The sequence below is a fragment of the Phoxinus phoxinus genome, assembly GCF_949152265.1.
Source record: "Phoxinus phoxinus genome assembly, chromosome: 18".
NCBI classification, from domain to species: Eukaryota; Metazoa; Chordata; class Actinopteri; order Cypriniformes; family Leuciscidae; genus Phoxinus; species Phoxinus phoxinus.
The window spans coordinates 15,612,157-15,624,249 of record NC_136893.1 but is presented as its reverse complement, the minus strand read 5'-3'; the positions used below and the strand labels follow the sequence as shown (position 1 = coordinate 15,624,249).

Here is a 12,093-nt window from a genome sequence, read left to right as displayed (position 1 = left end):
TCTTGTGCTACTGAACTGATACACTTACACACAGTGTGTCCAAATGCAAAGCTAAACACTCAGAGATGAACGAACAGCGCTGAACCGGTCTTGTGTGACATTTGAATACAGGGTAGTGTTTGGATTAAACGAGTGTGTTCTCAAGAATAATACAAAGAAACTGATGAAAGTACTCTCCACCCACTCTTACCACTCTGAATTAACGCATATACCTCACTTTTCGTGACGTTGATTCAACTTTGCTTTTTAAACAGGAAGAACGAAATAGCTAAGAAAAACTGAAACGCATCCGCTTTTCTCTTAATAATGAACATGAGTGCTATTGTTGTTTTCATTAATGTGCAACCGGTACATATCTCTTAACATCTCAAAAAAATTGTGTGTTTCATAACCCTTTAACCTTGTAAAGAAAGGCCACAGTGAGGTCAGACATTGTAGATGATCTTATAATTAAGAAAGAACCTGACATTCAGTTCATATGCAGAGTAGTTGCTTTTACCAGTACATATCCCCATTAGATTGATGTCTAGCTGGGTGATTCTCACAAAAATCCAAAATCCAAAGGGAAACATTATTTTGCTAAAAATAAAGCATATTTTTGGACTTATGTTTCATGACAATTAAGCACATTTTGAAATGAAGAAAAATCACATTCTCAGTACTGGAATATTAATGAATGTCCACAAACATGTATATTTTTATTTTATTTTGTTCATATTGTTTTTTACTCCTAAATAAACTTTCTTAATACACTTTAGAATTAAAAAAAATTAATTACTTTAATTTGGATATTTGGTTTACTGTAATGCTTTTTTATTGCTGCTACAATTGAAAAGGTTTGGTTTAAATGCTCTTATTTTTGATAACAGTCATTTAAAAACACACAAAAATGGCCTTTGTTTTCTCTAATGCAAAATTTTGATATTTTATCCTGTTTTTCATTTAAATTATACCTGTGCATTTTTAATTACAAGATTAAAAAAATGTAAAATGTAATAAAATCTTTGCAAGATTTAATTGAATATATTTTTAATTAACTGCAGTTTCCTTGTTGACTTTTTTTTAAAACTCTAAATAAGCTTTATAAATGCATTATAATTTAAAAAACTGTGCATTTCTGTAATGCTATTTTATATTTTAATTTCTAAATTCTCTTTTTGCATTCCAGTAGTCTACTGACAGTTGGGAAGGGAGGATTTAAATGTGCTTAATTATGATATCAGTCATGTCAAAATACAAGAAAAACATAAATTTCCTTAAAAAAAGAGTCTTCATTTTCTTAATACAAAATGTACTTTCAATGTTTTGCATTGAAACATGACCTGTGCTTTTCTTGACAGTTTTTGCGAGGTTCTCCCAGCTGTCTTATTTAATGATATTAGAATGAGTTATTTTCTATGCAGCTGAGTACAGGGTTTGCTTGTGGTTTACTGAGCTAGTGTCAGGGCTGAGGAATCTCAGGGACATTCTCAGGCAGTTCCTGAACACTGCACGCTGTAGTAGAAGGACAGCAGTCAGGCCTCCCCAGAGCTCAGAGTCAGGTCAGTTTACTTCCTGCTCCGGAACACTGTGGCACGCTAAGCATGCTCTGCTAACTGTGCCGATCTGGCAGCCATCACAGCTAGTGACAGTGTTCATTATTTCAGCAGAGAGAAGACAGGAGAGGACAAGAGCAGCTTGTTTCTCAGGTCAGCAGATCTCTGTTTTAGGTCAGACTCGTAGTGTCTTATTATGCTTCTGTTTATTGTGCAGTAAACAGTAAAAAGATCTTAAGTAGATTCATTTCCATGGCTAAATGGAAACAACATCACTGTTTGCATACAGTACAGTGACTTCATTGAATATGGTGCTGAATGTCACTCTTGGCGTGTTTTCAGATGATGATAGTGAGCCCATTCTGGGACTGTGGTTTGAAGAGACTATTTCTCCCAGTAAAGAGAAGGTGGCACCTCCACCTCCCCCTCCTCCCCCACCTCTGGAAACGTCCCCGAGACTCAAGAGCCCCAGCAAGCTGAACACGGCAGAGAACGGCAACATCCTGGCTAGTCGCAAGGACCCGGAGTTGGTAAGGCCACAATGTGAAGTGCAGATCTGATATTGACTAACTTTGCTGCTGGAACTGAAATTGTTTTATGTCCTGTACAAACACATTTGTTATATGGCGAGCTGATAACCAAATTAGACAAGTCTATGCAGAGATTTTAAGTTCATGATTCAGTCACTCAAAACCAGTGTGAAATAAGAAAACCTCTGTGGCTGTTTTGATATGTTGAAATCAAAATGTATATTTTTTTGGGGGGCACTCAATTTTTTGAAATTCAATTTCATACTTTAAATACATAAATAGTACTATGCAAAAATTATTCAAAAACAAAGACTTCTGCGTGATGTTTCAGTTATGCCACTAGGTTGTCAGTTGTCAGTAAATCCAATATAACTGCCATATCGGTTTACTTTACAATACACAATAAGTCAAATGGATTGCAATAGCCATTTTCATGCTGACTTGATGCGTTTCTTCTTCTAGTTTTTGAGTTTGGCCTCAAGCATACTAAACTTCATCACCACCTCCATGCTGAAGTCCAGAAATAATTTCATTCGCAACTACCTGAGCGTGTCCCTTACGGAGCAGCACATGGCCACCCTCGCCAGCATCATCAAGGATGTCGACAAAGATGTCAAAGGTTTTTAAAGCCCCCTCACTCTTATCTAGGTCTTACATTTAGGCTTCCATTTAGGCTTTTCCTAATATGCAACTTTTTTGCTGTCCAGGTTCATCTGATGACGAATTCGCCTCAGCCCTCTATCACTTCAATCACTCTTTGGTAACGTCAGACCTGCCCTCTCCATCCCTACAGGTAAATTATTAATAAAATATGCTTAAAAATGCCTTATTATAATGCCTTAATATTATAGACAACAGGCATCTGATACCTTGTTTTGTATAACTTTTCTTCAGAACACTCTTCTGCAGCAGTTGGGTGTTGCCCCATTCTCAGAGGGTCCCTGGCCCATGTACATCCATCCTCAGTCTCTCTCAGTGCTTTCCAGGTTACTGCTGATCTGGCAGCATAAAGCCAGCCAGCAGGGGGAGCCTGATGTACCCGAGTGCATGAAGGTCTGGGAGAGGTAAGACATCACTCAATCTTTAAGAAGGACTTTTCTTTTCTCAAATGTAGCTTTGGCTTCTTCACAAGATATATTGTGTGTTGACATCAAATTCGTTGTATAACCTATTCACAACTGAAATTATATTTCCCTTAGGTTTGTGGGTACCCTAAAACAGCACACGCTACAGGGAGCGGTGCCTGCTGACGAGGACCTAAACGTTGAACACCTCCAGCTGCTTTTGCTCATCTTCCACAACTTCTCTGAAAAGGGTCGCCGCAACGTCCTAACCCTCTGCATGCAGGCCATCGCTGAAATCGCGGCCCACGTTGATTCTCAGCTTCAGGCTGTACCCCTCAACCTGGCCCGCATCTTGCTTGTGTTCGACTACCTGCTGCACCAGTACTCAAAAGCTCCCATGTACTTGTTTGAGCAGGTACGAATGTAGCTGTACTTTCACTGGAAACATGCCACTGTTTTGTAGATGGTTTTTAACAGTTTGATTTTATTACCACACTCAGGTTCAGTACAATCTCCTGACACCATTGGCATCCGGAGCCAGTTCTGGACAAGAGGGGGGAAAGAGAGGTGCCATCCCACTTTATTATGGTTTCAAAGAGGTGGAGGAGAACTGGGCCAAGCACTGCTCGGCAGGTAGGAGTAAGTCAGACCTCTTATATTTCTCTCCATTATGCCCTTGAGAATCTGTATCACATATACAGCAGTACTCAACAAACAACAGTTGAAAGCTTTGCTTATTTAGTGCAAGAGCTGTTTTGATTGTTATTGATGTCTGTTGTTGCTCTCATTTAGATTCCACAGTGCAGCCGAAATTCTACTGCGTTCTGTCCCCTGAAGCCTCAGAGGATGACAGGAGTCGACTTGACGGCAAGGTGAGGCCACACATCACAAGTCTATAGAAGTCTTAGAGCCATGGGAGTGTCTGTGCACCTAGTTAAAGAAAATGGTCAATACAAAACTTTTTGTCGGAAAGTTTGCATTAACTTTTCAGTGTCCCTGATATACTCACGACGCTTAGGGGTAAAAAGAAGTTTGTCATGGGGCTCTTTTCCTTAAAAGTTTGAAGACCTGTGTTTATATGTACATGTTCATTTTAAGTTAATGTGCATGTTATGTGTCAACTGTTACAGGTCTTCCAAGTGCTGTTCAATGGTGCGGTGAAGTATGACGATTTATACTCCTCGTTGATCTCCCTGTTGGCTGCAGGCTCCCGCTTTGACACAGCGAGACGGCAGGAAAATAAGCCCGTCACCCCAGTAGTGAGTTAGACACATTCTGTTAAATTCACAATCACCTTGTTTTTGTGTTGGTTGACCTCTAAATGTCGCTGTCAATCTCTGTTACAGGAAGCATGTTCCTTGCAGTACTACTTCCTAGTGCTGTGGAAGATCTTGGGAGTGCTGCCACCCTCAAAGGCCTATGTTGAGCAGCTTAAGAGTGGCAACAGTGACCCCAGCGAGAGTGACATCTTACATACCCTGAGGTGGTCATCAAGGTTGCGAGTCAGCACTTTCGTCAACTGGATCCAGGTCGGTTTTGTAACAGTAACCTTGAGAAAATCTTTAAAAAATACAGGACAGGTTAGGACCAGGATTATTTGGTCAAGTCCATCTAGGCTTCAGATTAATCTCTGTTAACTCTCTTTTATCAGGAAAACCTAGTCAAACAGGGAATGAAAGCTGACCACGCCACATCTTTGATCGTAGTGGCCTCGGCCAAATGCAGTGCAGTAAAATATGATGTGGATCTTGCAGAGGAATACATCGCCAGACAGGTACGCTCTCAGAGTAGCCATTAATGGCTGATACAGATCTTCTTGTCTCTTAATATATGACCTCATAAAACATCTCCTCCATAGATTTCGTCATTTTGCTGCGTGGACCCCAACAGCATCCTACCTCTTCACCAAGTACCCTCTCTACAAACCATCTACACATTGGATGCTGTGATTTCCAAAGTGCAAGTGTCGTTAGATGAGCATTTCTCCAAAGTAGCTGCTGATACAGACCCCAACAAATCCTCTGAAATCACCAAAAACCTGCTGCCTGCCACACTGCAGCTCATTGACGTCTATACAGCCTTCACCAGGTTCTGATTACACCACATACATTGATGTTTATTACAGATTTTAAAGGATTGTTCACCTAAAAAGGAGAATTCTGGCACTTTAATCCTCTTTCGAGCTTGTGATCTTTGAAAAATATCTGTATGAAGGTTCCTTAAAATTTCTCATTTTGTGTTCCAAGGGTGTTTCTGGGTGAACTATCCCTTTAAAGTCCTCAAATAAACTTTTTAAAACCAAATGCTTGAATGGAACTGTCCTTAAGCCCTTTTTGATTGGTTTGCTGGTCATATGTTCGCTCAGGTCATACCTGCTGATGAGCCTGCCAGAGGAAGGAGAAAACAAACCCACTGAAGCTAAACTGCAGGGTTATTCTGCTGTGTTGTCCATCGGATCCACACGCTGCAAAGCCAACTTGCTAGGTAAGAATTCTAGAAATCAAGATGTTATGCCAATATACATAAAAAAAACATTGTGTAAATATCTAATCCATTCAGTGCAGGGTACATACAGGTGTTTTTTATTTATGTCCGCTGTTTTTGCTCTTTTAGGTCAGACTGTGATGCAGAATCTGCCATCAGCCGTTCAGACACTTTGTGAAACATGGAACAACATTCACACTAATGAATTCCCTAACATTGGCTCATGGGTATGCATGCTTTTACTTCAGCTCTTACAGTAAACGCACTCTCTTAGTTATTTACTTTACACTGATCGGTTTCTTTGTCCACAGCGGAACGCCTTTGCCAATGACACCATCCCGTCGGAAAGTTACATCAGCGCGATTCAAGCGGCCCACCTGGGGACCCTCAGCAACCAATCGTTGCCTTTAGCCTCCTCTCTCAAACACATTCTGCTCTCGTTAGTGCGCCTTACTGGGGATCTCATTGTGTAAGTCTTGAGTGACAGTTGAAACAGATGCATGGTGACAGTTTGATGGATGCTAAAGATTTTTTGTATTTGGCTATAGCACAGAGGAGCTGAACAGTCCACAGGTGATCCGCACGCTGCTGCCCCTCCTGCTGGAGAGCAGCACAGAGAGCGTTGCGGAGATCTGCAGCACCTCACTGGAGAGGATCCTGGGCCCCGCCGAATCTGATGCTTTCCTGGCTCTCGTCTACGAGCGTCTCATCACAGGCTGCTACAACATCATCGCCAATCACTCTGACCCCAACAGGTGAGACCCCAGATGACCATATTATTTTTAAACAGACTCCTAAACTTTAGGAGTGATTACTGTCTGTAATCTAGATTGAAGGGTTAGTTCCCCCACAATTGAAAATTCTGTCTTCAATTACTCACCGTCATGTTTTTCCAAACCCATAAGACTTTGGTTAATTCTGAAGAGATGTGATCGCTATATGAGATTTAATACAGATTTAAATTCGGCTTTTATTCACATATAAACATGCACATATAGATTGAGCGCATCACATATGTTGAGCACGGCAACTTGTGTGTGTTGCGTGCTAGAACAAACCTCATTGGTTCTTGTTCATGAGTGTGTGCTGCTCGAAAACCAATGAGGTTTGTTCTAGCGATTTATATTGATTAATTATGTGGCACCTTTTAAAACCTTTTTGGGTCTTTTCAAATTTTGGTTACCTGGACTGTCAATCGAGGACAGAAAACTGGTTTCATTAAAAATGTCTTAATTTGGGTTTTGAAGATTAACCCAAGTTTTAAGTGTTTGGAACGACATGAGGCACAATTTTTTTTTTTTTTTGAGAACTATGCCTTTAATATGGTTCTGTTTCCAATCAGTGGTCTGGATGAGTCCATTCTTGAAGAGTGTCTACAGTACCTGGAGAAACAGCTGGAAAGCAGTCAGGTCCGCAAAGCAATGGAGGAATTCTTCTCATTCAGGTACATTCTAACTGAATAAACTATTTTTAGGAATTGCTTGAAACCCTTTGCATCATTTTAATACATCACTTTTCCCCCTTTGTCTTGTAGTGGAGAATTGGTGCAGATCATGATGGCCACAGCCAACGAAAATCTATCTGCAAAGTTCTGCAACAGAGTTCTGAAATTCTTCACTAAACTGTTCCAGCTCAGTATGTAGCCATGCTATGTCTCTCAAAAATTTGCCCCTCTTACTCTTCCCCTCTTACACTTGTCATTTGTGTTCGTCCCTCAGCGGAAAAGAGCCCCAATCCCAGCCTTCTGTGCCTGTGCGGCTCATTGGCCCAGCTGGCTTGTGTGGAGCCCATGAGGCTGCAGGCCTGGCTGAGGCGCATGACAGCCTCCCCTCCTAAAGATTCAGACCAGCTGGAGACAGTGCAAGAGAACAGGCAGCTCCTGCAACTCCTCACCTCCTACATTGTCCGTGATAACAGCCAGGTAGGCGAGGGCGTCTGCACGGTGCTTCTGAGCACTCTCATACCCATGGCAACGGAGATGCTGGCCAGCGGGGATGGGGCAGGCTTTCCTGAGCTCATGGTCATCATGGCCACTCTAGCCAGTGCAGGACAAGGAGCAGGACATCTACAGCTACACAGAGCTGCCATTGACTGGCTCACAAGATGGTGAGTGACTGGCATCTGAGGGAAATCGTATATTTAAAAAAATGAAAGTACCACTTTACAATAAGGTTCTGTTAGTTAATTTTAGACAATGCATTAACTAACATAAACTCCTAATGAGCAATCCATTTGTTACAATATTTATTGATATGTTAACGTCCAAATGTTCCATTTTGAGTTCAAGTTAGCTCAGGTTCAATATGTAATTTTGGGGATCAAAGATTGACTACAGGTGAACTTAAATCAATAATAAAATATTACAAAAAAAAAAAAAAGCTTTTTCACAGCATTTTTATTGGCATAAATTTTAATTAGAAACTGCCACACATAGACTGAAGCCACAGAACCACAACTCTGATTTCATGGGGCATGTACCTCCTAAATCTGAAATTTTCCTATTTTTCTTTCAGTAAAAAATACTTGTATCAGAAGAACGTTGTGGAAAAGGTTACCGCTAATGTGTCGCAAGGCAAGGTAGGTGCAATTTGACGGTAGAAGTCAAAAGTCTGTTTCTACGGTAACCATTCACTCTGCTTGGATTGAATTGTTTCGGGCCATTAGTGAAACACTCTTGTTTGCAGCATGCCAGCATGCTGGAGTGTGCCTGCCACATCATTTCCTATCTGGCGGATGTGATGAACGCTTTGAGACAGAACAGTGGCCAGGGCTCATCCCAGCTCCTGATGGAGGGAGAAGAGAAGGCCATTGAAGTGGACTCTGACTGGGTGGAGGACCTAGCTGTAGAGGAAGACGACTCACAGGCTGAAGACTCGGTCAGGAAACGGTCTGCTCACTGTAGATTTAAAGAATGCTTTGATTTTTCCAATCATATCTAAGTTTCTTGTGTTATAGGATGAGGATTCACTCTGCAATAAGCTATGCACCTTCACCATCACTCAAAAGGAGTTCATGAACCAGCACTGGTAATGGACCCACACGGCCTTCCTTTGCTAAACAGAAGCGTTCAGAAGCTGTGCTGTTGGCCTTTAATCTCACGCTCTTCCCCGTACAGGTATCACTGTCACACCTGTAAGATGGTGGATGGGGTAGGTGTGTGCACAGTGTGTGCCAAGGTCTGTCACAAAGACCATGAGATCTCCTATGCCAAATACGGCTCTTTCTTCTGTGACTGCGGTGCCAAGGAGGATGGCAGCTGCCAGGTGAGACCGAATACTTCAGGTCATCATGGGAAAAGAGCAACAGCGGTAACTTTGGCTTGCAAATCATTTATCATTGACTGCCATTAGCTCATTTCAGATCTCCCCCAATTCATCAGGGTTTGCAACATTTCACCTTTCCTTTTTTTTGGTAATATAGCAAGTGTGTCCTCTATTGTTTTGTAGTATATTACTTAGGATTAATTTGATTACATTGTTAAAGGAATTGTTCACCCACTATAACAAACTATGGAACATAAAAGGTAATTTTACACAGCACTTTCCATAGGAACTGTCACTGTAAAGCACCCAAACATTTTTTTGAATAGTCCATAGAACTACAGAATGGCTTCAGAAGATTTGGATTATATCTCCATCTATTATTATATCCCCAGAAGCAAAAAACAACAACACTTATTTAAAATGTAAGGGGAAAATTACTAAGTTTCAGAAGTTTCCGATCCTGTTTAGTACTCGGTTTGAATTTTTCTTTAGAAACTTACAAGTTTGGAACAACATGAGTGCAAGTAAATAATGTTAAAACTGTAATATTTGGGTGAACTGTTCCTTTAATCTTCATTATAGTAGTTGTATATCCATAAGATTTTCACTTATTTTTCTAGTCTAAAAACTTTTTCAGATAAACATTTCATCATTTAAGTCATAACCATTCATGCATGTCTCCTTGATGGATACACAAAGCATGTAACAATCTAATTTATTTCCCTCTTCCATGTGGTGTCCCCTCCCCTCCCCAATCATAAACATCTTTGTAATTTAGCCAATGCATTGCATACTGTATCCTAATCCTGGGTCTGTATCCTTGTTTTACAGGCTCTAGTGAAAAGAAGCCCAAGCAGTGGAATGAGCTCCACCATGAAGGAGTCCTCGGCCTTTCAGAGTGAGCTGCGCATGCCAGAAAGCGCCATCCGTCACCAGAGCGCCTCACCTGCGGACAAAGGAAAAGTCACCATCTGTGACGGCAAAAGCAGCGACGACGACAAGCCTAAGAAGAGCAGCGTATGTAAAAACATCGAGGGCTGCAGAGAGGACCTGCTCGTTCAAGTGGTGCGAGAATTTGCTCACTTTTCATTCTCTGAATCACTGATGTTTTGACTGAAAGCAGGCCGGACCTGTCTCACTGCTATCATTCTTTTTTGCAGTCAAGCTCCTCCACAGCAGCTCTGGTGTTGGAGTTGCTCATTTTCCTAATGGATGCCATTCAGACCAACTTCCAGCAGGCATCAGCGGTGGGCAGCAGCAGCCGGGCTCAACACGCTCTCAACGAATTACACACTCAAGACAAGACCGTTGAGATGACCGACCAGCTCATGGTATGAACCAAATACCTAAAGACTCATTTTTAATGCTCCCAAAACAAAATTGCTGAAACTAAACATGATTTTATCTTCCAGGTTCCCACACTGGGCTCACAAGAGGGTGCTTTTGAGAATGTCAGAATGAACTACAGTGGAGATCAAGGACAGACCATCCGCCAGCTCATCAGCGCACATGTGCTGCGTCGGGTGGCCATGTGTGTGCTGTCGTCCCCTCACGGACGCAGACAACATCTCGCTGTCAGCCATGAGAAGGGCAAGGTAATACAGAAAACCTTAAAACGAGTTTGTATCTTTGCTATTTTATGTTTTATTGAGACTACATGTTGTTGTTTTTTTGTTGTTTTTTTGCAGATCACGGTCCTGCAGTTGTCTGCGCTGTTGAAGCAGGCTGACTCCAGTAAGAGGAAGCTGACTTTGACTCGTCTAGCCTCCGCTCCGGTTCCCTTCACTGTGCTCAGCCTCACAGGAAACCCCTGTAATGAGGATTATCTAGCAGTGTGTGGACTCAAGGTAGCAAATGCAGACAAGACTATGACATGACTTTTTTGTTTTCTCCAATGATTTTAGTCTCATTTCTCTGTGCCTATCATCTACAGGATTGTCACGTTCTGACGTTCAGCAGCACAGGCTCTGTGTCAGATCACTTAGTCCTGCATCCACAACTTGCAACTGGAAACTTCATCATCAAGGCCATCTGGCTTCCTGGATCGCAGACTGAATTGGCCATTATAACTGCTGATTTTGTCAAGGTGAATTATTGTACTTGTCATGGAACTGCTTTGTTATTGGTTGAAATTTGGCAAACATCTTCCAATTAGAAATTTGGCAAACATCTTCCAATTAGAAGTTTATCATTTTCAAATCTGTTTTGAAAAAAGCCTCTTATGATCACCAAGGCTGTATTTATTTGTCAAAAATAGTTTAAAATAACTGTTCTTATATATATTATTGATCCCAAACTTTTGAACAGTAGTGTAAGTATAATGCTAGTTCTTGCTGTATTTACTTAAATTATTTTGTCCTCAAATGTGAGATAAATTTTAATATAAAGTCACTGACCAAAAGTATTTCACCTCAAATGACTGTTCTTTGCAGATTTACGACTTATCTGTGGATGCCCTGAGCCCCATGTACTACTTCCTGCTACCAAGTTCGAAGATCAGAGATGCCACATTCCTGTTTAACGAGGAGGGCAAAAACATCATTGTGATCATGTCCTCAGCTGGCTACATGTACACTCAGGTGATGGATGAGTCCAGCAGCGCCCAGCATGGCCCTTTCTACGTCACCAACGTTCTGGAGATCAACCACGAGGATCTGAAGGTTCTTACGACATTATCTTTTGCTATATAGTCAGTTAGATTGAAATAAGTTAACCAAATGGATTGAGCATGACAGCATGCTGAGTTAGTTGTGTGTTTGCTTCACAGGATAGTAATGGCCAGGTGGCTGGAGGCGGAGTCTCAGTGTATTACTCCCACGTCCTGCAGATGCTCTTCTTCAGCTACAGTCAGGGCAAGTCATTCGCTGCCACAGTGAGCCGCAGCAGCATGGAAACACAGAGACTCTTCACCATCAATGTCAAAGGGTAGGATTTCTACATTAGGCTATTCTTATGTAACACTCTTTCACTCGTGTTTTGTATTTCTCAAATGTCCATTCTCTTGTACATCCAGTTCTAATGGAGGTAGTAGTAAGACCTCTCCAGCACTCTGTCAGTGGTCAGAAGTGATGAACCACCCAGGGTTGCTGTGCTGCGTACAGCAGACCACAGGAATCCCTCTGGTCATCATGGTAAAACCAGACACATTTCTCATCCAGGAAATCAAAACCCTGCCTGCGAAAGCTAAGGTCAGTTCCTAGATTTTTCTAGTCTAGAG

At 41.6% G+C, this 12,093-nt stretch overlaps 1 protein-coding gene across 24 annotated transcripts in view; it reads left to right on the top strand.

Annotated features, from left to right (window-relative positions):
• ubr4 (ubiquitin protein ligase E3 component n-recognin 4) overlaps positions 1-12,093 on the top strand; it is a 44,460-nt gene that overhangs the window by 10,270 nt on the left and 22,097 nt on the right. For 8 of the 24 annotated variants that reach the window (XM_079589262.1, XM_079589280.1, XM_079589266.1 and 5 more), the window contains exons 15-45: positions 1,647-1,688; positions 1,878-2,065; positions 2,528-2,684; positions 2,773-2,858; positions 2,960-3,129; positions 3,265-3,544; positions 3,630-3,768; positions 3,922-4,001; positions 4,260-4,388; positions 4,476-4,658; positions 4,781-4,903; positions 4,988-5,217; positions 5,495-5,613; positions 5,743-5,840; positions 5,925-6,082; positions 6,162-6,368; positions 6,956-7,057; positions 7,148-7,248; positions 7,332-7,719; positions 8,127-8,190; positions 8,298-8,489; positions 8,569-8,639; positions 8,729-8,921; positions 9,708-9,941; positions 10,037-10,207; positions 10,289-10,471; positions 10,565-10,723; positions 10,810-10,962; positions 11,309-11,536; positions 11,644-11,801; positions 11,890-12,064. In XM_079589262.1, coding sequence (XP_079445388.1) covers positions 1,647-1,688; positions 1,878-2,065; positions 2,528-2,684; positions 2,773-2,858; positions 2,960-3,129; positions 3,265-3,544; positions 3,630-3,768; positions 3,922-4,001; positions 4,260-4,388; positions 4,476-4,658; positions 4,781-4,903; positions 4,988-5,217; positions 5,495-5,613; positions 5,743-5,840; positions 5,925-6,082; positions 6,162-6,368; positions 6,956-7,057; positions 7,148-7,248; positions 7,332-7,719; positions 8,127-8,190; positions 8,298-8,489; positions 8,569-8,639; positions 8,729-8,921; positions 9,708-9,941; positions 10,037-10,207; positions 10,289-10,471; positions 10,565-10,723; positions 10,810-10,962; positions 11,309-11,536; positions 11,644-11,801; positions 11,890-12,064 — 4,961 coding nt within the window. The remainder of the gene's footprint in view (positions 1-1,646; positions 1,689-1,877; positions 2,066-2,527; positions 2,685-2,772; positions 2,859-2,959; positions 3,130-3,264; positions 3,545-3,629; positions 3,769-3,921; positions 4,002-4,259; positions 4,389-4,475; positions 4,659-4,780; positions 4,904-4,987; positions 5,218-5,494; positions 5,614-5,742; positions 5,841-5,924; positions 6,083-6,161; positions 6,369-6,955; positions 7,058-7,147; positions 7,249-7,331; positions 7,720-8,126; positions 8,191-8,297; positions 8,490-8,568; positions 8,640-8,728; positions 8,922-9,707; positions 9,942-10,036; positions 10,208-10,288; positions 10,472-10,564; positions 10,724-10,809; positions 10,963-11,308; positions 11,537-11,643; positions 11,802-11,889; positions 12,065-12,093) is intronic. The other 16 variants (XM_079589263.1, XM_079589281.1, XM_079589278.1 and 13 more) reach the window with 9 other exon arrangements.